The sequence below is a fragment of the Plecotus auritus genome, assembly GCF_963455305.1.
Source record: "Plecotus auritus genome assembly, chromosome: 5".
NCBI lineage: Eukaryota > Metazoa > Chordata > Mammalia > Chiroptera > Vespertilionidae > Plecotus > Plecotus auritus.
In genome coordinates this window covers 35,878,491-35,900,609 of record NC_137776.1, presented here as the reverse complement: position 1 = coordinate 35,900,609, position 22,119 = coordinate 35,878,491, and the positions used below count along the sequence as shown (strand labels likewise).

Here is a 22,119-nt window from a genome sequence, read left to right as displayed (position 1 = left end):
AGACATCCGCCAACATGTAGGTTACTCTTTCTTGTTCATTTATTTGGTGCTTTTGTCTTCTTGACATTAGCCAGTCAGTCTCTGAATTTGGAAACCAAAGATTTCCCTCCATTCTCTCCAGTTCAAAACGTGTCCAGTTTATAGTCAGGCCGACTCTTTTTTCAGAAGAAGCGAGGGAGCCGTCAGGTGGACGTTCCGAAGTGTCCCTTCCACAGAAGGAGGCTCCAAGCCCAGTCTTTAGAGTTTCAGGGAGAGTCTCTCTCTTGATCAAAGAAGACGGGGTTCAATAGCACCGGTGAGAACTTCCATCTCAAATATGTCCCCAATTCTTCCCCACCCCCTCACCAACACGTCTACTGCCCATCTCTAGAATAATCTCTCCTGGGGCCTCAGGGAGATGAATTCTGCCTCCCGGTAAAGGAGGGGGAGGGAGGGCTGTAACGCAAGCCTGCTTCTTCTATTTATAGCATCCCCACACCACAGCTGCTAACTCTGGACTCAGCTGAGAAGAAAAGAAGTTTGGTCAACACGCAGACGACGTTGCAATGTCCAGCTCTGATTGCCTCCCCGACCACCCGCTCAGCTCAGACTTAGTGAGGAGGCTGAAGTCCGCGCTGGACGCCAGGGATGAGGAGACGGTGCGCGCTGTGATCTGCACCCAGGTCAGGCACGTGAACGCCGTGATAGAACTGGCCAACGACGACTGGATGAAAGACCCCTCGGCCCAGCTGCCCCCCGGGGTGCTCCTAGGTAACCAATCTCCTGTGCTTGAAACTATGCCCATCATGTGTGCGTGTGACGCAGGTGGGCCATTCCTGGAGCTGGGAGGGAAGACGGTTGAAAAAGCAAATGATAGTTCTCTGCTGTGTGATTCTTACATCCCTACACGCACATGTGCTGCGTAGACTGTATCCATGTGTGACATAGGCAACCATTAGAGCCCCATACAACACGTTTAAAAAGAGAAAGGTGAACCCAAGGCACCACCATCCTCACACAGTGCCTGTCTTCATCGCTGGTCCATTTGCAAGTCAATGGCCCCTGCTTGGAACCAGGTCGGAGGTATAATTTTGTGTTCTGCTCCGTAGTTACTAGACCTAAAGGATTGTCCATGGTGCTTCATAGTCGTCTTAATTCAATCACCTATTGAGGTGATTCATCACAAAATACTTAAACCAAATGCCTACAAGAGGGGAATCTCTGTGTACATTGTTGCTACTATCAATAATGCTGTAATTAGCATCTTTATTAGCATTCCTGGGGCTTTTTTCTTATTTGGGTGATATTATATATTAGAATGCTAGTAAATTCCTGAGAGCCGTATTACTGCAACAAGGATATAAAAGTTCCCAAATTGTGTTCTGAAAGGATTTCTATTCCCTCTGACCCTGAGTGCCTGTGTCTCGACACACCCTGGGCATTGCTGCTGATGAACGCTGGTATTTAACCTCCAGTTTAATGCGTGCACCCTGGTCGTTCTCCGTGCCTGCTCGCCGTCCTTTCTCTGCTGCTCAGGACAGTCTTGTCCACGGGGTTTTGCTTTCCTTTGTAGACCTCTTCACACGTGGCTTGTCTGTTCAGGTCCTTGGGCAATAGCTCCCAATTCTTTGTATCCTTTTTGTCATTTTTGAAAGACTTCTTCACGTAACATAGACATAAAATCACTTTGTCCTGCTTGCTGAAAATATTTTCCCTGACCTGAGAGTTACTTTTAGTTGTATTGTGCTGTTTTCCAGCTGGTCAGATGTGCCCTCTGCTCACCTAGGCCAGAACATACCCTGTCCTTCCAGACCCGCACACAGGGCCATCTCCCCTGGAAGGCCACTCTTGCTGCACCAGCCGGCAGACTCACCTCCTCCTTCACCAGAGCTTAATGCTCTCCGTCTCTATCAGTGACAGGAGCACACGGCCTTGCTGGCGAATTTTTATAACCCACTGAATATTTCACACCCAAGTTCAGCCTCTGCAAGGGCAAGATCCTTGCCGAATCCTGGTTGGTATCCAGCCCTCTGCACGGAGTCTTCGTCCTGAGAGGGAGCTCAGACTCTGGGTGCCCCGCCTGACACGGGCGAGCCAGCTCCTTTTGATCATTCGGCTGAGTGGGCACAGACTGCCTTTCCACAGGCGCTTCTGGGCCTGGTCTTCTGTAAAGAACTATCTAATTCTCCTTTCTGCCGATGCCAAGCCTCCGCTGTTTAATATCAGTGACAGTTGCGTTATTTGTCCTTGCCTCTCTTCTGTGCCTATCAGCACAGCAACCACTGAGAACAGGCGGAGGGAGCAGGGGCGGCTGGGGGAGGGTGGCGAGACCCTTCTTGCCCCCAAATGCATCAATCGTACAATTTGGTAACCGGTGTAATCAAACTACTTAAGGAACAACTGATTACTAATTGCTATTATTAAAGATGTCAGCATTCCATGATTTTGCTGCTAATACAGTATATACAAGTCAAGATGCTACTTGAATTCTTGATGGAAATGGAAAACCAGGGGCATTAGGTTGTGTTTGGGGCAATGGTATTGAGCATCTGGAGGCAAGTTAAAGAAATGCTAATTGGGTTTTTATTAAGAGATCTCACCCAGCAGCGTGGGTGGGTGGGGCATGAGCGTGTGTGAACACGTGACAGGCACATGTATGTACGCCAAGACCAGGTCATTTTTGGAATTCCATTTTTCATTCGACCTTTGTCCCAGAGGCTTGACGCTAAGCAGCCCTGACATTAGAGCCACAGCCGTTGCTCCTGGCCTATTCGTGGGGAGGACCTTCACCCGGGGCAGACCAACAGTTAGATGTCAGGTACGTGAGCACAGCTCCTGCCTTAGAGGACTCCTTGGCTCCAATGACAAGAGTATGTGCACTGTGAGTGGCTCTGAGACATGAGTCATAATGGGAATGGCAAGAGAATAGCAATGAAGTGACCTGGTTCTTGCCTTGATTCTACCACTACTTGTATGGTCTTGAACCTGACAGTCCATCTCTCTGAACCTAATTTTCTCACTGAAACAAATGGGCCAGCCCTGGCCAGTAGCTAAGTGGTTAGAGCATCTGTCTGCACATCAAAGGGTTGAGGGTTCAATTCCTGGTCAAGGGCACATCCTTGGGTTGCAGGTTCCATCCCCAGCCCGGGTTGGGGTGTGTGCAGGAGGCAACCAATCGATGTCTTTATCACATCCACGTTTTTCTCTCTCTTGCCCCCCCTCCCTTTCTCCCTTCCACTCGTTCTAAAAATCAATGGAGACCTAGCAGGTTTGGCTCAGTGGTTAGGGCATTGGCCTGCACACTGAAGGGTCATAGGTCTGACTCCAGTCAAGGGCATATACTTCAGTTGCAGGCTCGATCCCCAGGCCTAGTTGGGGCACGTGCAGGAGGCAACCAATCAATGTGTCTCTCTCACATGGATGTTTCTCTCTGTCTCTCCCCCTCCCTTCCACTCTCTCAAAAAATCAATGGGAAAAAATATCCTCACGTGAGGATTAACAAAAAAGAAAAATAAGTGGGCCATCTCTCAGGGTCTTTACAAATCGGACTAGCTAGGGTTCCAGGTCCAATAACTTGTGTTTGTGGAGGAGTGAACAAACGCCCGCTGCTTTCACAGGTGTGGTGCATCCTAACAGGCCTGTGTGGACCGGCCCTGCCTTCCAGGGGAGGCCAGCTGGGCAGGGAAGGAACTGCCTAGAAGGCTGGGGGAGACTGCTTTATGAGCTCCAATGCTCCAGATAAGCAACAGCATGGCCCAGGGCCAGCCCTGTCCTCGTTGTTAGGCAGAATAAGTCCCCAAAGCAGAGCATGTGAGAATTGGAACGAGCCCTAAGTGGAGGCAGAGTAAGGAATCACTGTGCAGGGAGGACTCGTAGTCAATGTGTGTTTCCCAAGGGGCTAAGTGAGGCTCGGAGAGGTTGAGTTACACGCTGTGGTCCCACAGCCGACAGGAGGTAGAGCCCAGTATGCCTGTAGTGCATCCTATAGCTGCGTTTTACAAATGGAACATTGAGGCTCACATCTGTTCCCTTAGTGGTCAATAGCCAGTCAGGAGCAGCATGTTACCCAGGTGTGTTCCTGACTTGTAGTCAAGGGCTCTTGATACCCACCCCCCAGAGATGTGTTACAGGAGGATCCATGAAGAAATGTCCCCCGTGAAGCTGTGTACAACCCTTTGATTACACATGCACACACGCACATGCACACATATGTGTGTGGGCACATACATGCACGTGTGAGTGCACACATGCTGGCACACACACACAAAATATCAATAACATGAGTCCCTGAATTTAAATAAGAGTGTCAAGAAAAACATGAGTGTGAGTGAGTTGCTAAGATGCGGAATAAAAGCAGAAATGGGGTGCAGGAGGCCACCGACAACAGGGAAAGATAGAAAGGAAAGCTCTCAGCCATCTCGCCTGCACACCCTGAGCAAGGAACGTGGGGGCAGGGAGACCCTGCTCCAAGCAAAATGAAATTAAACCTTTCTAAGTACTTATAAATCAGCACCTAATGACAGTATCCCGCCACCAGCCAGAGCATTGCTCTTATTACTTTGATTCACAAGCCAGGAAAAGATCTGGAATTATGCACAAATTATTGTCCCATCTTCTTAATTAACACTGATTGCAAAATTCTTGCTAAAGTCCTTGCTAACAGACTCAATTATGCGCTGCCTGAATTGATTCACCCAGATCAAGTGGAATTTATTAGAAATACACTCTCCTACAATAACATCAGATTATCTTTGAATATAGTTAAATTATTTAGGAATAAAATGATTCCAGTAGCAGCCCTTGCTTTACATATAGAAAAATATCTCCCGCCACCTAGAATGAAGATACTGCTTTTCTTTTTACCAAACACCCTGGGCTCTTTTTTTCCCAGAAGCAGGCTGAATCGCTGTCTCGAGATGAGATGCCTGCCTTAGAGCTAATGGTCCAGCTTCAAAGCAGATGATCAGGAAGAAAAATCCTGCAGGGTTAAGTCTCTGCTCTCTCAAACCTGAACCCTCGCTGCCTGTGGAACACAGTGACACTGCAGTTAGACCAAATCAGGATATTTTCAGAATCTAAACTGAGAAACAAGCTAATAAAGAAATAATGTACATGCTGATGACATACTTCTGTTAGCATCACGGCCAAGCTCGGTGGAGAGGTTTGAAAGGACAAAAAGGAATGAGGGTGCGGTGGAGAGGCTGCCTCCCTTCCAGGGTGGCGGTGGCTCCTGCAGCCACGTGATCTGCTTGGGATAGACACTCCGGGTGAACTGGGAATGGCAAACACACTTCCTACAGCCTGGTTCTACCTCCCAATCCCATCACCTGTCGTCTTCTAATACCCAATCCAGCCACTAAATACTGGACAGGGACTGGGTGTGTCCTGTTCACCATACCCTAGCACACAGTAGGTCTATAATAAATATTAATAGGCCAAACAGTATATGGAGGACATTAAAAATCTCCTGGGTTGACCCTTCAAAGATGAGCGTGATTTTAACAGTCTGCGATCGAAAGAAAGAGGCTCCCGCTAGAGACAGCAGAGTGAACAGATGTGGGGCATACCACCTTGCACAAGGAAGTGGGCATGCCTGGGGATGGGGGGTGCAAATCAGAGGAGAGAGAGGAAAAGCCAGGCAAGTAAGTGGGGACTGTATTGTGTGAGGCTACAAATTCTAGACATAGGTGGCTACTCTTGTTGGAGAGTCATTGAGGAGCCATTCAGCAATAAAATGAAATCGTCTAATTTGGAGGGGAAAAAAACTTTCACATACATGGGAAGGATAGAGGTGGAGAGACTGGTGTCAGGAGACACGGCTAGCTGTCTTCACTAATTGTCTCTATGGCAATGCAGTGGCACCACCTCCCTTGAAACTAGGGCTGGCTTTGTTCTCATCAACAATGGGCTTAGCAGCAGACTGAAGATGACAGAAGAAAGGGTCAGAGAATCTGAAAACAGATCAACAGGAAGTACACAATCTGAAGAACAGAAAGTAAGATGGTTGAAAATAAAATGAACGAGACTGTGGGCAATAGAGCAGGTCTGGCATACTCAACTGGAGTTTGAGAAAGAAAATGGAGCAGAAAAAAATATTTAGAGAAATAATTACCAAACATTTCCCAAGTTGGATGAAAGATATAAATGTACAGATTCCAGAAGTTCAGCACACTGGAGTCAGAGGCGACATGAGAGAAAGGAGTCAAACACGTGCCTGGGTACCTGGCTGCTCTGCTGACTGTGATCTTCCTGTCACTCTCACATCTTACCTGCTTCCTCATCATCACACCCATCCCTCTCCGGAGCAGTGATTCATCCCTCGTGCTGGCTAATGATTGCCCTGTGTGTCACCCCTCCTTAAAGGTGAGGATTTCTGCTTTATCTACCCAGGCTTCTATGCATGAACAATGCCCTGTACATGTAAACTCAAGAGAGAATATTCCCCCTCTGTATAGAAATTTACCCTTCCACGTGCAAACTACACGAGCCTCAGTATCACCAAACTCTTCTAAAACTTGCTTTTTAAAAAAATCTTTTGCCATTTCTTAGGGAAAGATCTCTTGTTATTTTAACTTGCATTTTAAATTAGTAAAATTACAAGCTGTGCGTACGTTTAATAGTCATTTATACTTATTATAATGTGTATTTCCTACTTTGTAATGCAAGTTCAAGGTTTTCCTATTTTGCCAACAGAAAGATAAGTAGAATGGTCTCAGAATCCACTAGATGACACTGGCCTCACGCAGTTCCATGCAGAGCTGCCAAGCAGCTGGGAGACCCCACCAGGAGCCCACCCTCCTTCGCAGCAGGATTCGGAAACGTCTCGTTTCTAGAAGGGACGTAAAGAGTGGTAGGTCATAGCCATCAGGCCAACCCAACTTGAAGAGATATTTTGCTCCCTGTGTGAGACTCATAAAAAACAATCAGTCTGAACATGCAATTTGTCTCAAGAGGTAGGAGCTGCAATTTTATCATGTAATTAAATCCCCATGACAGTTGCAAAGAAACTCCGTGGCCGTTGTCAGGGAAAGCGTCAATGGTATGCTTTCCAGCCCGTCCCCCGCTCCAGGAAGTGTCCTCCCAGGGCTGTGTACCGTGGCGTGTGCCGAGGCTCAGCCGCTCTGTCTCACACTGGGCCGCAGGGACCTGCGGGCACAGGGCACCTTTGTTTCTGAGCTTCCAGTGCACCCTCCTGGGCCTCCCTGAAAAGGCAGCACTTGACCTTCGGAGAGGATGGCATCCATAATGAGATGTGGCTTCATTGTTTTGCAGGAAAATACGTTCGAGAGGTGTTTTTCCTCCCTGTGTTGTCTTCTTGCACATGATGGAAATGAGATTTCTTAATAATACAAAATCAGTGCAGACAATTTAGGTCATTATTAATAGAGGCGCTTGATCTGAGGAAGTAAATGTTTTAATGCTGAGTTCAATGAGCTGTGCTGTGCTAACGTTGTGATTCAGAAAGAGGTGGAGGTACCTGAACATTTTTAATATCTCTGTGTATGGGGCAAACTCAGCCTTACCTGTCCAGCTTACTATTTTTTTATTATTACTTAAAAAGCTGGAGGGAGCCCAGCTGGCGTGGTTCAGTGTTTGAGCATCAACCTATGAACCAGGAGTTCACGGTTAGATTCCCAGTTAGGGCATATGCCTGGGTTGGGGCTCCATCCCCAGGGTGGGGCGTGCAGGAGGCAGCTGATGAATGATTCTCTCTCATTACTGATGTTTCTATCTCTCTCTTCCTCTCCCTTCCTCTCTGAAATCAATTAAAAAAAAAAAAACCCTAGCCTGTTTGGCTCAGTAGATAGAGCATCAGCCTGCGGACTGAAAGATCCCAGGTTTGATTCCAGTCCAGGGCACATGCCCGGGTTGCAGGCTTGATCCCCAGTAGGGGGCGTGCAGGAAGCAGCTGATCAATGATTCTCATCACTGATGTTCCTATCTCTCTCTCCTTCTCCCTTCCTCTCTGAAATCAATAAAAATATATTTTTTAAAAAGCTGGATGGAGCAGGAATAAAGGAGGAGTGGCCATTAGAAATTAAATCGGGAGAGTGAGAACCGAAGGTGTACAAAGTACATGCCCTGTAAGAGCTGGGGCCCCTGTGCTGGGTGCTAGAGCTGTGAGAATCCGTGGGTCTGATGGGATTTAGCACATGGCCTTCTATAGAAACAGTTCGTGTAGGAAGCACACAGATGGCCAGCACAACAGCGTACATTGGCCTATTGGAGAAGATGCACAGAATCTCCCGATGTCCACAGGGGACGGCCTCCTGCCCTCGCTTGTCCACAGGGGATGGCCTCCTGCCCTCGCTTGTCCACAGGGGATGGCCTCCTGCCCTCGCTTGCCCATCTGTTGGACACCTGGCCCCAGAAGGAAGCTGTGCGTTTGCCCGATGGCCTAGGAAAGAGCCCACACAATCGCCTGTCCCCAAGAACACAGGGAAATGGGAGCGGCCTGCAGCCTGGGTCTCATGGTGTGAACCTGGGGAAAGTTTTCTTCGTGGAGAAACAGCCTGAGCCCACCCCGTCTTTCGGGCTCAGCTGGATTATCCCACAGAGCCGGGCAGAGCTCATCCCAAACACCTCTGAGGAAAAGAAAACCACCCGCCAATTCACTGGCAGGATGCAAAGACCTGGATGTTGCTGAGGATAATCATGACCTCTGGAACACGACCATTTACAGATCTCATAACATCTCCAGGTGGATTTTACTCTCTTCATCCCATTAGATCCAATGCAAAAACTCCCTCTCCTTAGCTACCTACACGGCAAGCCTCCATATGGAGAACCAGTTTTCACGTCTCTTACAGACAAAATATTATGCTTATTATTTAAGTCCCAAAAATATTCTTTATGGTATTATATTCCAACCCCCTGGACTGCCTGGCTAGCTGTTAAAGGTTCGGTTTGTTCCCTGGGCCGCCAGATGAAAGCTGGCTGTCCTCTCCTGCTGGGACTTTTGTCTTCTCCGTTCACTCCACCCTCTGCAACCAAAGGCCCAGCAGCTACGTTTCTTTTGTACTCCGACGTGGCCCAGCTAAACAAATGAGGTTCTTTCATCCTCCATCCAATTGGCACCATTTGAGAGTTTGTCTAAAGAACTAAAAGTATTCAACGTACTGATTTAGAGAAAATCACTTTCACCAGAATCCCTCTCTTTCAAGAAGGTCACTGTATTTGTTCGGAAGCATTTCCGTGACCAGCTCCCGGGAGTAGCAGCGACACCGGCAGGGCCTGAGGATGCACGAGCCACCCTGAAAGGGCCAGGGGGGAGGTTTCCATGGTTGCACCAAAGAGAAAGCAGAGACGGAGGAGGTGATACGCTGTGCACACCATAGTAGACCTTCACATCTTCAGTAGAGTTGCCAGACTCACTCAGTGATGCTGTCAGTGGGCCAGCTTGAAAGCAAACAAACCAACCCAGAAAAATTAAACGAGCTAATTGTGTGCCCGGCATGGGGGCGAGCAGATGCAGGTCCAGGGACACGTGAGGAAGCAAACCCGGGTCCTCGGGATTCTAGGCAGGGCTCTAGGCCTTGCAAAGCCAGGGGTCCCGCTGAGTGAGGGAACTTAAAATGACACCAGCAACTGTGCAGGCATGCTTTGAACGTTCTAAAATGAAGTCAAATAATTTGCTGTGCTGATGCCACCTAAATTTGGGTATGAACATCAGCACATCCACAGCACAGCTCACCTCGGAGCTTAAAAACAAGGAAAAGAATCCTCGTGTGCCAGAAGCAGGGGAGCCCCCAGCAGCGAGTGGCAGCTTCAGCCACTTGATTCACAAGGACAACAGGATCCCAAGGGTCTGGGGTTTCAGTGTTGGTTTGGGGCTTTGATGCAAACAGCCCATTGCTCTGGCCTGTTGAGCACTTTAGGGATCCTGACTGTGTCATGCTCCACGTCACCCCCCAGGGGGACACCCACCCTTCCATGTATTCACTCAGATCATCGATAAGCATGCTGTGCAGGCTCAGGCTGAAATCAGACTCCGCCCTTCCCTGTGCGCTGTGGTCCTCAGCCGTGCTGCGTGCCAGAAGCATCTGGGGAGTTTCTACCAGTCCTGCTGCTCTGGCTGCTCCCTCCAGCCCATCACACCAACCCGTCACACCAACCCATCACAACAACCCGTCACACCAACCGTCACCCCAGCCCGTCACACCAACCCGTCACACCAACCCATCACACCAACCGTCACCCCAGCCTGTCACACCAACCGTCACCCCAGCCCGTCACACCAACCCATCACACCAGCCCATCACACCAGCCTGTCACACCAGCCCATCACACCAACCGTCACCCCAGCCCGTCACACCAACCGTCACCCCAGCCCGTCACACCAGCCCGTCACACCAGCCCATCACACCAACCGTCACCCCAGCCCGTCACACCAGCCCGTCACACCAGCCCGTCACACCAGCCCATCACACCAACCCGTCACACCAGCCTGTCACACCAGCCCGTCACACCAGCCCGTCACACCAGCCCATCACACCAACCCGTCACACCAGCCCGTCACACCAGCCCGTCACACCAACCCGTCACACCAGCCCGTCACCCCAGCCCATCACACCAACCCGTCACACGGGAATGGCTCAGGTTGGGATCTGGGTGATTCCACTTTACAGTCAATGTGTGAACCAGCACTCCGCAGGTGCCATGGGTGTTGTTTCTCCAGGGTGAGTTTTTTAGCGAGCGTTTCCTAAAGACCCATATTTTTTCCATCTTCTCTAAAAGGTTTTCATGACAATTTCCATTGCAGATTGAAATGTGCATGACTATGCCTACATCCCTGCATGTCTATGAAGTGACCTCATCACAAAAGAAAACTTTGAGTCCACCCTGACTTGTTCCTAGTGGCCCCCAGAGCTCCAAGTGCCCCACTCCCATTTCTAAATACCCCCAACCCATCTTCTTCCTACTCCATTTAGGGACCTTGCCCAGGACGGATGTCAATTTAAACTTAGAGAATTCAAGTTCTCTTCCTATTTGAAACGTAAAACTCTGGTCTTCTGACCCTTCTTCTATTTTATCAAAGATTTCAACACTTGCTCAACAACCTCATACACAAATTTGTTCTTGGAAGAAGTTGAGTTTATTTGGACTGAAGTAGGCAGAGAAGATGGCATTTAGGTTGTATCTTGAAGGCTAGGCACTGGCTTTGACTAAGCATAGAAGGATGAGGATGAGAAAAATGAGATTAAAATGGCTTGACCCCAGCAAGGTATGGATGGGCAGGACTGGAGTGCAGCAGGCAAAGAGAGCAGCCAAGAGCGCTAGGTCAGGGGACAGTGTTATCCACCCATAACTAAAGGACCTCGCTCAGCTGGTGGAAAGGAAGACTGAAGAACTCCTGTGTTTGGGGGTCCTCTGGTCACTGTTTTTTCCTGTGTGATCCTTGAGGGCAGGATTATAGTTTTTTTGTTTTGTGTTGTGTTGTTTTTTTGTCTCAGAATCCTAACAACACAACTTAGCACATAATAGTTCATAAATGCTTATTGAACAAATGGGTGAATAAATGGATTGGTTTTCTGAACAAATAGATGGATAAATGGGTTGGCTTTCAGACATTTGTGGAGGGTGTTTTTGTTGTTGTGTGGTTTTTAGTTTTTTTTATGTTTTGTGTTTTAATGTATAGTCACATGTATAGCTATGCTTGTTCTTAATTTTTTTAAAAAAGGACACCTCTGCCTTGCTCCCGAAGTAATCCACACGTCCTTCTTGTGAGACCAAGGCTGTCTACCGTGAGCGATTCTAAAAGCTTTCACAAAGAACCACATGTTTTGGGACTACTACTCCCTACCCACTGAAATCGAGCTTGGACATTTAGGGTGCTGTTGACAAATACCGTGCTTGGAAAGCTAAATTTAGCATAGCACGAAGGTGGAGTGGCTCCTATCCCTGGACTCACCCCAGTGTCCCAGCCCTTCTAAAAATAACCCGTGACAAAGGCCATCAGGTACAAAAGACTTCTCCAGTTCGAAGTGAAATACAAGCTCACGTTGGACCAGGTATAGCTGTGTATGGATAAGTCCTTCAGAAATGGATCTAATTACAGTCTGAGGAAAAGACCATGGAAAAATGGTGATGCTTAGAGAAATGAAATACCAAAAAATTAGCATTGCTACTGAAATGAACAGAGCAAGTGCAGGATGTGTAAGTGAAGGGAGAGTAGATTTCGCCACAGGGGACAGTGACTAGGGAAGTGGCCCCCAGTGTTTCTGCTCATCGTTTTCTATACCCACCTGCCTCTTACATGCAGTGAAGGCTGTGCGTGTCTTGCAAACATGGTCTGCATGCTTTTTACCACTGCATGTCCCACAGCACGCAGCAGGGTGTTAGGCACACAGTGGACCCTTGTAAAGTTCCCTGCTGTTCCCATTGACACTGATGCTGTCTTCACTGCTGCTGATGGAGACAAGGAGATAAACTTCTGTTTAGACCTCACATGGGTGAGGGTGGGGGTGGGGGAGGTACTGTCACAGCTGCTCAGAGCAGCCAGTAGGGGGCAGGGGCTGTGGGAGGCAGATGCATTCCTGCCGGGCGGCACCATCTCCCAGCTGAGGGAGTCCTGGAGAAACCTGGGCCTCCTCTCCTTCACCTGGTCCAGACGGGGTGCACATATTCCCCCAAGGGCTGGGTGGCGATTCAATCAAGAATGCCAACTGCTTGAATGCTCAATAAATGTTTATTTTTTGTCCTATGCCTCCCCACCCTGAACACTTGCATGCTCAAATGTTGCAATTTCAACTAAACATTAATGCTACCCATGGCCTGAATCTGCCCCTCCTTCCTTTTCCCTCCTTAATCTCCCCAGCCCTAAGATCTGTGTTTTCCTATGGCGCACCTGTCTGAAAGGAAACTAGGGAGTGCGGACAGTGAAGGGCCGTGAGCTGTCAGCGGGGAAAGGGCAGCCAGGAGAACTGGTACTGCCGCAGCCTTGGTGCAGGCTAGAAGCAGGGTGGGCAGTGCTCAGGGCCGCTGCAGTCTTGCTTCCAGCCCAGCTGCCTGTCTTCCCTGGCAGCTGGACCAGCAGCCCCACACCTCTGCCCTCTCTCGTGTGAGGACTTCCTGGTAGCCAGGGCCAGGGGTATGGGGGTGCACCAGGCAGGGTCCCAGTGGCTGGCCCCTTGGTACAGCATTCCAGCTCGAGGCCAAGGAGAGCCCTGCAGGGAAGCGCTGACGTTTAGAAAGACGTGCCCGTGGGGAGAAGCCTGCATCCGGGTTCCTCCTGCTGGCAGAACCGGGACCCAGGTGGGAGTCATAGGAAGCTGATTCAGGTTTTCTGATCCCAAGAACCATCTGAGAACCCCGTTCTCTTAAGGGCTAGATGCTCACACCATTTCCTAGGACCTGGACTAGGAAGCTGGCCCTAATGTAGGGCTGAGCTAAATGCCCACCATGGCCCCTTCCTGTCGGTTCACGGGAAGACCTGGGCATTGGGGCAGGTGAATGGAGCTGCTGGGGGAGGGGGAGGTGGGCTGAGAATTCCACAGGCCCTGGAGAATGGAGCACCCACTTCCTGGCCCCTCAGTAAGTAGGTTTCCTGCCGCAGAGAAATGAGTAGAGTCCAGAACCGGGGGCTGGCCCTGCAGGAATGTAGGTCATTGTCATCAAGGACTATACCCGTCCTCCCGGCTCCAAATCAGACACAGTCTTCGCTGGGAAAGCAGTCCAAACCCGTGCCGGCCATGTCCCCTGGGCCTCAGGCCACCATCATCCGCCACAGGACACAGGCCCCCACACATCCCACAGAGCATGCAACAACCTCCAGGCTGGCCTGGGGACGCGGGGCGGCCGGGACTCTGCAGGAAGGTAATTATGAGTGGCCTTTCAAAACTGCGCAGCATGGGTCCCAGGAAGGAGGTGGCCTGTGAAAGGGTCTCCTCCGCAGCTCATTACAGACACGGTATCGATTCTTCCATCGTTATCAGAAGGCATTCCTGCCATGTGAAATCCTGTCCCTTGAAGTGTATTCGCCAGGGACTGCTTCCTCCATTTCCACGAGCACTCCTGGCCGCTAACAACCTTCCACGGGCCTTTTGAAAGCCCAAAGTTTTCAGAGAAGTAAAATGTATGGCACCGCTCCATTCATCCTGCAAGAGAAAGCAATCTATACACACGCACACACGCACACACAAAACCCTAAAAAGCGCAAAGAAACAAACCAGAATTGTGCCGAATGTGGCCGACCACATCAAAGTGCGCTTCTGAAACTCGCCACTTCCAAGGGGGCTAAACTTTCCGAGTCCTTTTCTTGAGCAACGTGGGTGCTGTGGGTCAGTTTGTTTTGTCTGCTGCCTTCTCCTCTTAATGATACAGGTTACATTAGGGGCTGGATGAGAGAGAGCTGGATTCCAGAAAAATCCACAGCCCACTTGCCTCCTTTAAGCTACCCTCATTCAGAACCTGGAAAATGTGAATTCCTCACTTAAATTGTCCCACAATGACTGGCCCACGTGGCTCAGTGGTTGAGTATCAACCTCTGAACCAGGTCAAGGCACATGCCCAGGTTGCCCGCTCAATCCCCAGTAGGGGGCATGCAGGAGGCAGCCAATGGAGGATTTTCCTATGGCACACCTGGGCATGTGCCCTGATCTGGTTCTCATCATTGATGTTTCTATCTCCCTCTCCCTTCCTTTCTGAAATCAATAAAAAATATATATTTTTTTAAATTTCCCCGCTGCCCACCCTGTTTGGTCATATTTTAACCCCTCCAACGGTACCCAGTCACCCCCATTGTTCCTCTGCTCTATTTCTGTGTGTGTGTGTGTGTGTGTGTGTGTGTGTGTGTGTGTGCGCGCGCGCGCGCGCTCTCCACCACTGTTCCTACACTTCTGTTTTCCCTTGGTATCTCTCTGCCCCTCTCTGGGTTTGTCTTTTCCCCTCAGTCTCCCTAGCCACCCCCACCCCCCTCTCCCTCATCTGTGTGTCTGCCTGGATCTCATGGCTTTCTCTGTCCCAGTCCCCTGCGTCTTTGTATATCCCCCACACGCCCTCCTGGAAACTAATTTCAAGAGATGGTTTCACCCTATTTCAGCCTAATGGAAACCGCCTCCACTGGTGCTCCCCACTCACCTTTCCTCCCCCCACCCTCCTCCAGGTCTCTGGACCCTGGAGTACACGCGTGAGCTCACCACGCCCCTGTGCATCGCCGCAGCCCGAGGCCATGCGGCCTGTGTGAGCCACCTGCTGGGTCGCGGCGCAGACCCCAATGCCAGCCCGGGAGGCCGTGGGCCCCTGCACGAGGCCTGCCTGGGGGGCCACACGGCCTGCGCCCAGCTGCTACTGCAGCACCGCGCCGACCCCGACCTGCTCAGCGCCGACGGCCTGTCTCCTCTGCACCTCTGCCGCACGGCCGCCTCCCTGGGGTAAGTGACGCGGCCACCCACCACCCACCACCCACCACCCACCACCCACAGGACCCGCCTGGGCTACTGCTCCCGTCGCCGGCCACGCCCTTCCACCCACGCCCCGCCCCCAGAACCCAGCGGCCCCGCCCCGCCCCCGGACCTTGGAGCGGTCGGGGCCTGGACAGGGACCCCTGACACCTCCCGCGCCCTGTCCCCACCCATGCCCTGAACCCAGCCTTGGCCGGCACGGCCCCTCACTGACCATCAGAACCCATAGCGGCCACACCGCCCGCTCCACCCCAGGCCCCACCCCGGACCCGGACTTCCAAACTCCCGGACTCCGACCCCGCCCCCACTCCCGAGCCCCTGGACCCCGCTCGGCCCTGCCCCCACGCGGGTGTAATTAGCCTTGATTGCGAGCGCGAGGCGGGGAGGCGCCACACCGAGGTAATGAGCGGGGTGATCACGGCCCTCAGACGCAGTGCTGAAGAATGCTAAAAGGCCACTGGCGGGGTTGGGAGCTGAAAAATTAGAGTTTTTAATGATAATTTTATGCAGAATAATTGTCACAGTGTGACATAAATGGCTAGCTCCTCGGGCGGGGCTTCGCAGTTCCTCTAGAAAGCCGAGCTGGGCCTGGCATTTTTCGGGGAGCAGCGGTCCCAGCCCACCGCCCACCCAGGTGTTGGGGTTCGGGAGGTTCTACAGCTGCCGCGTCCAGCCCCGCGTTTGTCCTTGCAGAGTCTGTGCCCACAGGGTCCAGTAGGCCGGGGAGAAGCTGTGAGCCATCATGTCATTGCACAGGATTTATGTTCGGTTTCTCGGCTTGCAGTGCGTCATCTTGACATTTCTTTTAGTCAAAATGTCCCAGCCCCTGCCCTGGGGGTTGTCATTTCTTGGCCTTCTGTCTCTGTGGTGAGGATTAAATAAAATCACCATATGAAGTGCAGGCAGGCACTACTACTGGGCTCTGGGTCACAAGGTGGGGCCCCACCTGCTAATGTCACCTGAGTTCGGAGGGGGGACTCAGCAAGGCAGCAGGCCACCAGGGGCCCTGAGAGTGACTGAAGGAAGCAGTGTTCTTGCAATGTATTTTTTAGGAACTGCTCTATGGAGGTGTAACTGAATATAATAAGCTGCCCGTGTTTAAAGTGTACAATTCGATAAATTTAGACAGACATCTGTGTGTTCGTGAAACCATCCCTATTATCAAGAATGACCACACCCATCACGGTCAAAAGGTTCCCTTGCCCCATTGTTATGTCCCCACCCCCCTCTCCCATTATCCCGCTGATCTGCTTTTGGTCACCAGAGGTTAGTCTGAATTTGCTGGAATTCTATATAAGTGGAATGTACTCTTTTTTTGTCTGGCTTCATTCACTCATCATAGTTACTTTGAGATTCATCATATTGTTGTGTGTGTCCATAACTCACTCCTCGTCATTGCTGAGTGGTATTCCATGGTGTGTTTCTCCATTCGTGTGTTGAAAGGCACTGAATTGTTTCCAGCTTCAGGCTGTTACAAATAAAGCTGCTATGACCATCTGTGTGCCAGGCTTTGTATGGGTATTTGCTTTCATTTTTCATGGGGAAGTACCTAGGCTTAGAATGGCGGGGTCATATGATGTGATTGAAAAATAACCTTTTATAAACCTGCCAAACTAGTTTCCAAAGTGGCCGTGCCATTGTGCAGGCCCACTAGCAATGTATGAGGCCTAGTTGCTGCACACCCTCACAGTACTTGGTAGGGTCGCTCTTTAACTGCAGACATGCCCTAGGTGTGTGGTTGTGACTGGCATTTCCCTAATGACAACGGATGCTGGGCATCTTTGCATGTACTTATTTGCCACCCATATGTCTTCTTTGGTGACCACGTGCCTTTTCAAATCTTATGCCCATTTATTTATTTATTTATTTATTTATTTATTTATTTATATATTTTTACTCTTACCCAAGGATATTTTTTTCCATTGCTTTTAGAGAGAGTGAAAGGGAAGGAGGAGGGGAGAGAGAGAGACAGAGAGAGGCACTGATGTGAGAGAGACCCATCAATTGATTGCCTCCTGCAGGTGCTCCCACTGGGGTTAGGATCAAACCTGCAACCCAGGTATGTGCCTTTGACCAGGAGTCAAATCCATGACCCTTCCATGCTCGGGCTGGTGTTCTAACCACTGAGCACACTGGCCCGGGCTCTTGTACCCATTTTAAAAAGTGAGTTGTTTGTTTTATTCTTAAATGTTGAGATTTCTTTACATTCCCTGGATGCAAGTCCCCTGTCAGGCATGCAATTTATAAATATGGCCTGTCCATCTCTGGATTCTATTTTCTTCTCTTAAAAGTATCTTTTAAAGAACAGAAGTTTTTAATGTTGGTGGGATCCAGCTTATCAATTTTTTTCTTTTAGGATTTGTGTAGGGCTATCTTATCTAGAAAAACCTTTGCATGGCCACAAAGATTTCCTTCTATGTTTTCCTCAGTAAATTTAATAATTTTACATTTAAGTCTATGAGCCAATTTGAGTTAATTTCTGAATATGGTGTCAGGTATAGATTGATGGATTGAAGCTTTTTTTGTGGTTTTTTTTTTTGCATGTGGATATCCAACTGTTCCAGCACCATTTGTCAAAAAGCCTTTCCTTTCTCCACTAAATTGACTTTGCACCTTTGTTGAAAATCAACTGACTACGTATGTGTGGGTTTATTTCTGGATTCTTGTCAAGTACACACAAGACAGGGCAAGGTCTGACCAATTCAACAGATAAAGTCCCGAGGTTTGATCCAGACCATTTATCTCTTACATAAACAGTGAAAAGAAGAATAGCCAAAGGTGCCAATTCCTCACAGTCCTTGTCCCACACACCACAAAGGACCACACCTAAACAAAAGGGACCAGTTGGTGATAATATGAGTCGTAGTGACCCCGTTGCTAAGCAGCCAAATCTAGACTTCAGCTGAGCGGTTTTATAGTCTGCAGCTGTATTCTGAGGGGGGCAAGGCAGGAAGTCTCAAACCTCATGAGAACCCAGGAGGCGATGAGAAACTGTCTCCTGAACGCCTCCCAGGAGGCACAGGGAGGCGAGTGGCCCTCGGCCCCTGAGCAGCTCCTTGCCAGCCTCCCGCCCAGGAGGATCATGGGTGTTCTGCCAGGACACAGAGCAGCAGTGGTTCAAGTCTTTGTGTGGCCCGTGTGGATACATGCCAGCTCACCAGGGCTCCATGGCAGCACCATTCCTCCTGACGTATTTGTCTGTTGTGACACCAGTACCACATGGTGTTGACTATTGGCTCAGTAAGGAATCTTGACGTCAGTTCAGTTCATGGCACTGAACCAATGTTCAGTTCTTAATTTTGACAAATGTACCATATTCTAAGAGGTTAACTTTAGGGGAAGCTGGGTGAAGGGTATTTGGGAACTGTTCATATTTGCTTTGGAACTCTTCTGTAAATCTAAAATAATTTAAAAATAAAAAGTTTTAAAAATCAAGTTGGCTTTACGCCTGGAGCTCCAACCTCCCACTTAAATCGTATTGGAAAAATATGGCTCTTTATTAAGAAATGAGAATGCAACACAGATTCAGAGCATTCGTAGTGTGAATCCTGACAATGTCCGTAAAGCAGGTCAATACATTTAGGCATCTTAAGGGCTGAGGTTTACATAGACCATGACAGCTACTCGGCTCATATACTATGCAACAGAGGCTAATTTCCTAGCTTCAGCTGGATTTTCAAAAATCACACAGGTCTGGGACATTGTTTAATAAGGACTTTTGAAGTGTCTTTGTATTAAAACGGGGCTCTGTGAAATCTCTTTTGCCTTCCTCCTCCTCCCCCTCTTTCTTCTTTTTCTTCTCATTTTCTCTTCTGTGTCTGTGGTCTCTCTCTGTGAATCTATCCATTTAATTTGACAGCCTTGGCTCATTTAAATCCTGGTTATTGGGGGAAAGTTTAAGGTAAGTGACGAACACACCAGAAGTTCAGGCAGAACTATGCACAGCCGAATCCTTCCATTTCACTGATTAGAATGAAAATGCTGCCAGATTCCATGGGCCACGCCTCCAACGATACAGCCAATACTTTGAAGAACAAAAAGTTAATAGATGTCAGAAAGGGCTTGAGGTTTTGACCAGTGCTTTTCAGCTTTAAGAGTCCCCCCAAAGTCAGAGTCCGGGGAGGTCTGGCTTCACGTAGTATAAACATTATCACCTTGACAAGAAAGAGCTACTTTCTCTAGAATCTTTTTATACATGGTAGATTGTAGGTCATCCTTAATTTTTTTTTTTACCTTTCAGTAGAAAGGGGGTCATTGACCTACATACAGAGCCATTTCATTCTCTTACTCTTGATGACAATGGTCTCCACACCTCGGGGCCCGGCTCTGCTCCGGCCCCTTTCAGCCGGCAATTCACCATGGGTGCAGGACTTTCAAACCTTTGAGTCTCTGAGTTCCTGGGACTTAAAAAAAAATTGTCTGTGCTTCCTTCCAACCAGCAAGCTTCTGAATTCAGAATTCAACACACAAAAAGGGAGATTGGAGCTTTAATCTAGGAGCCTTTTGAAGAGATTTTTCCAGAAAGAAAAAAGTTCCAGTAAAGTTACTCCTCACCTTAGTAGCCGGCATGCCGGCCTCGCCCTATTTATTACCTGGTTCCTCTCCTTGACCCTAGTTCACATTCTGAGATGATTAAAATGAGGAAAGAATTAGCAGAGCGCCGATTCTTGTTCTCGCCTAACGCTATCTTGATTTAAGCCGAAGTGAGGAGAGCTTGCTTCCTACATGAACAGATGAGTATAAAGCATACTTTTTTTTTTGCCCCAGCTGTGTCAATTCAACTGAATGAAAAATAATACATAAGCCGCTATTGGACCTGTGAAAGCAGCTAACCTGGGGGAGAAGGGGGAGTCATTGAAGAAAATCATGGGGCAATTCTCTTCTAGTTCAGACCTGGCAGGCTGAGATCTGGGCAGAGAGAAGGGAAGTACTGCTTTTTCTTCACAAGAAAGTCAAGGAAGGGGCAGGTCGAGGGGAAGGAACTACTCAGAGTCCCCACCACATTCGCAACCCCAGCATCTCCCGATAGCAGGAAGTTTACCTGCCTGAGGGGCCAGGCTCACGGGACTTGATAAATAACCCAAAAAGCAGTTCACACAGATAAATAAGTAAATAAATAAAAAAATAAAATAAAAAGAGAGAAAAGGAAAGAAAAAGCAGTTCACTCTTTCGCGTCCCAGGGGAGTGGCTGAATTATTATTCAAGTAGAGGGGAGAGAACACGGCCTGGTGCAGTGGGAGCTTGAGGCATCGTATGGAATACTGAAAAACGAGGTGCAGAGAGGGGCTGTCCATTAGACGCTCTGATATTTGTACTTCACACATTCCTGAGCACCTGCAAGGGTCTTACTTGCTACTCTCTTCCCAGCAGGCCAATAAGGTATGGTTATGCCCAGTCTATAGATTAGAAAACTGAGGTTCATGGAGGGCCCCTTTTTTGCCAGTAAGGTAGCACGCCATGAAAATAGTCAGAGCCAGGCTCAAAGCCCAGTGTCGTTGGAGAGATCAAGGCTGAAAGATGGCCTCTCCTTTGTGAACCTCATTTTTTCTGAAAGCTGTGTATAGTCAGGAAGTAGCTCTGCCCAGCCCTGATCACCGCCTTCCAAACACTGCCTATCACTGTCTTTGCCCCTTCTCCGCCCCTTCTTAGCACCTCAGGCAGATAGCTCAGCTTTCTGGTCACTTGCCAAGTCCCATTTGAATTCCTACCACTCAGGTCAGGCATTAAAAGAAATATTCCAGGCCAAATCAAACCTTCACCCTCTGGGCAAAAGCATGACCAGACGAAAGTCAGGAAACAGACAAATGGCCAATAAGCAAATGAGAAGGTGCTCAGCATCATTAGTCATGAGAGAAATGCAAATTAAAACCACAAAGAAATGTTCACTATTTCACACATGTTAGCATGACCAAAGTCAGAAAGAATGACAACGCTAGAGCCCTCCCACCTTGTTGCTGGGACTATACAATATCATCACTTTGGCAGATTCTTTTAAAGTTAAATATACACCTACCAGCAATTTCACTTCTAGAGATTTACCCAAGGGAAACATATGTCCATAGACTTATTCAAAAATGTTCTTCCACAGTAGCTTTATTCATAATAGCCAAAATAAAAATGGAAATACCCAAATGTCCACCAATATCAATAGGAGAATGAATGTTAAAATTGTGGTATATCCACACCCTAGCCAGTTTGGCTCAGTGGATAGAGTGTCAGCCTGTGAACTGAAAGGTCCCAGGTTTGATTCCGGTCAAGGGCACATGCCCAGGTTGTGGGCCTGATCCCCAGTGGGGGACTTGCAGCCGATCTATGATTCTCTCTCATCATGGATGTTTCTATCTCTCTCTCCCTTTTCCTTCCTTTCTGAAATCAATAAAAATGTATGAAAATTGTGGTATATCCATACAATTAAGTATACTCAGAAATAAAAAAAATACTGGGTTACTCGTGTATGCAACCATATGATTGATGAATGTCAGACATTATGTTAAGCGAAAGAGGCCAGATAAAAAGAGTAGAAAGTTCTAGAAAAGACAAAACTAAACTAAACCACTGTGAGAGGAATCAGAATGTGGTACCCTGTGGGGTGATGACTGACTGGTAGCAAATACAAGGAACCTCTTGAAGAGGTGGAAATACGGTACCTCTTGGTTGGGATGTTGGTTACAGAGGTGCATTCCTTTGTAGAAATTCATACTCTTAAGACCTATGCATGTATCTGTATGCAAATTATACC

The 22,119-nt window shown here is 48.8% G+C and overlaps 1 protein-coding gene across 1 annotated transcript in view; it reads left to right on the top strand.

Annotated features, from left to right (window-relative positions):
- Positions 1-545: 545 nt before the first annotated feature.
- The window catches only part of ASB18 (ankyrin repeat and SOCS box containing 18), a gene marked incomplete at both ends in the record, with an annotated part of 39,492 nt that continues 17,918 nt past the window's right edge, over positions 546-22,119 (top strand). The window contains 3 exon segments of the mRNA XM_080669042.1: positions 546-793; positions 14,998-15,076; positions 15,079-15,350. Of these exon segments, the coding sequence (XP_080525168.1) occupies positions 546-793; positions 14,998-15,076; positions 15,079-15,350 (599 nt within the window).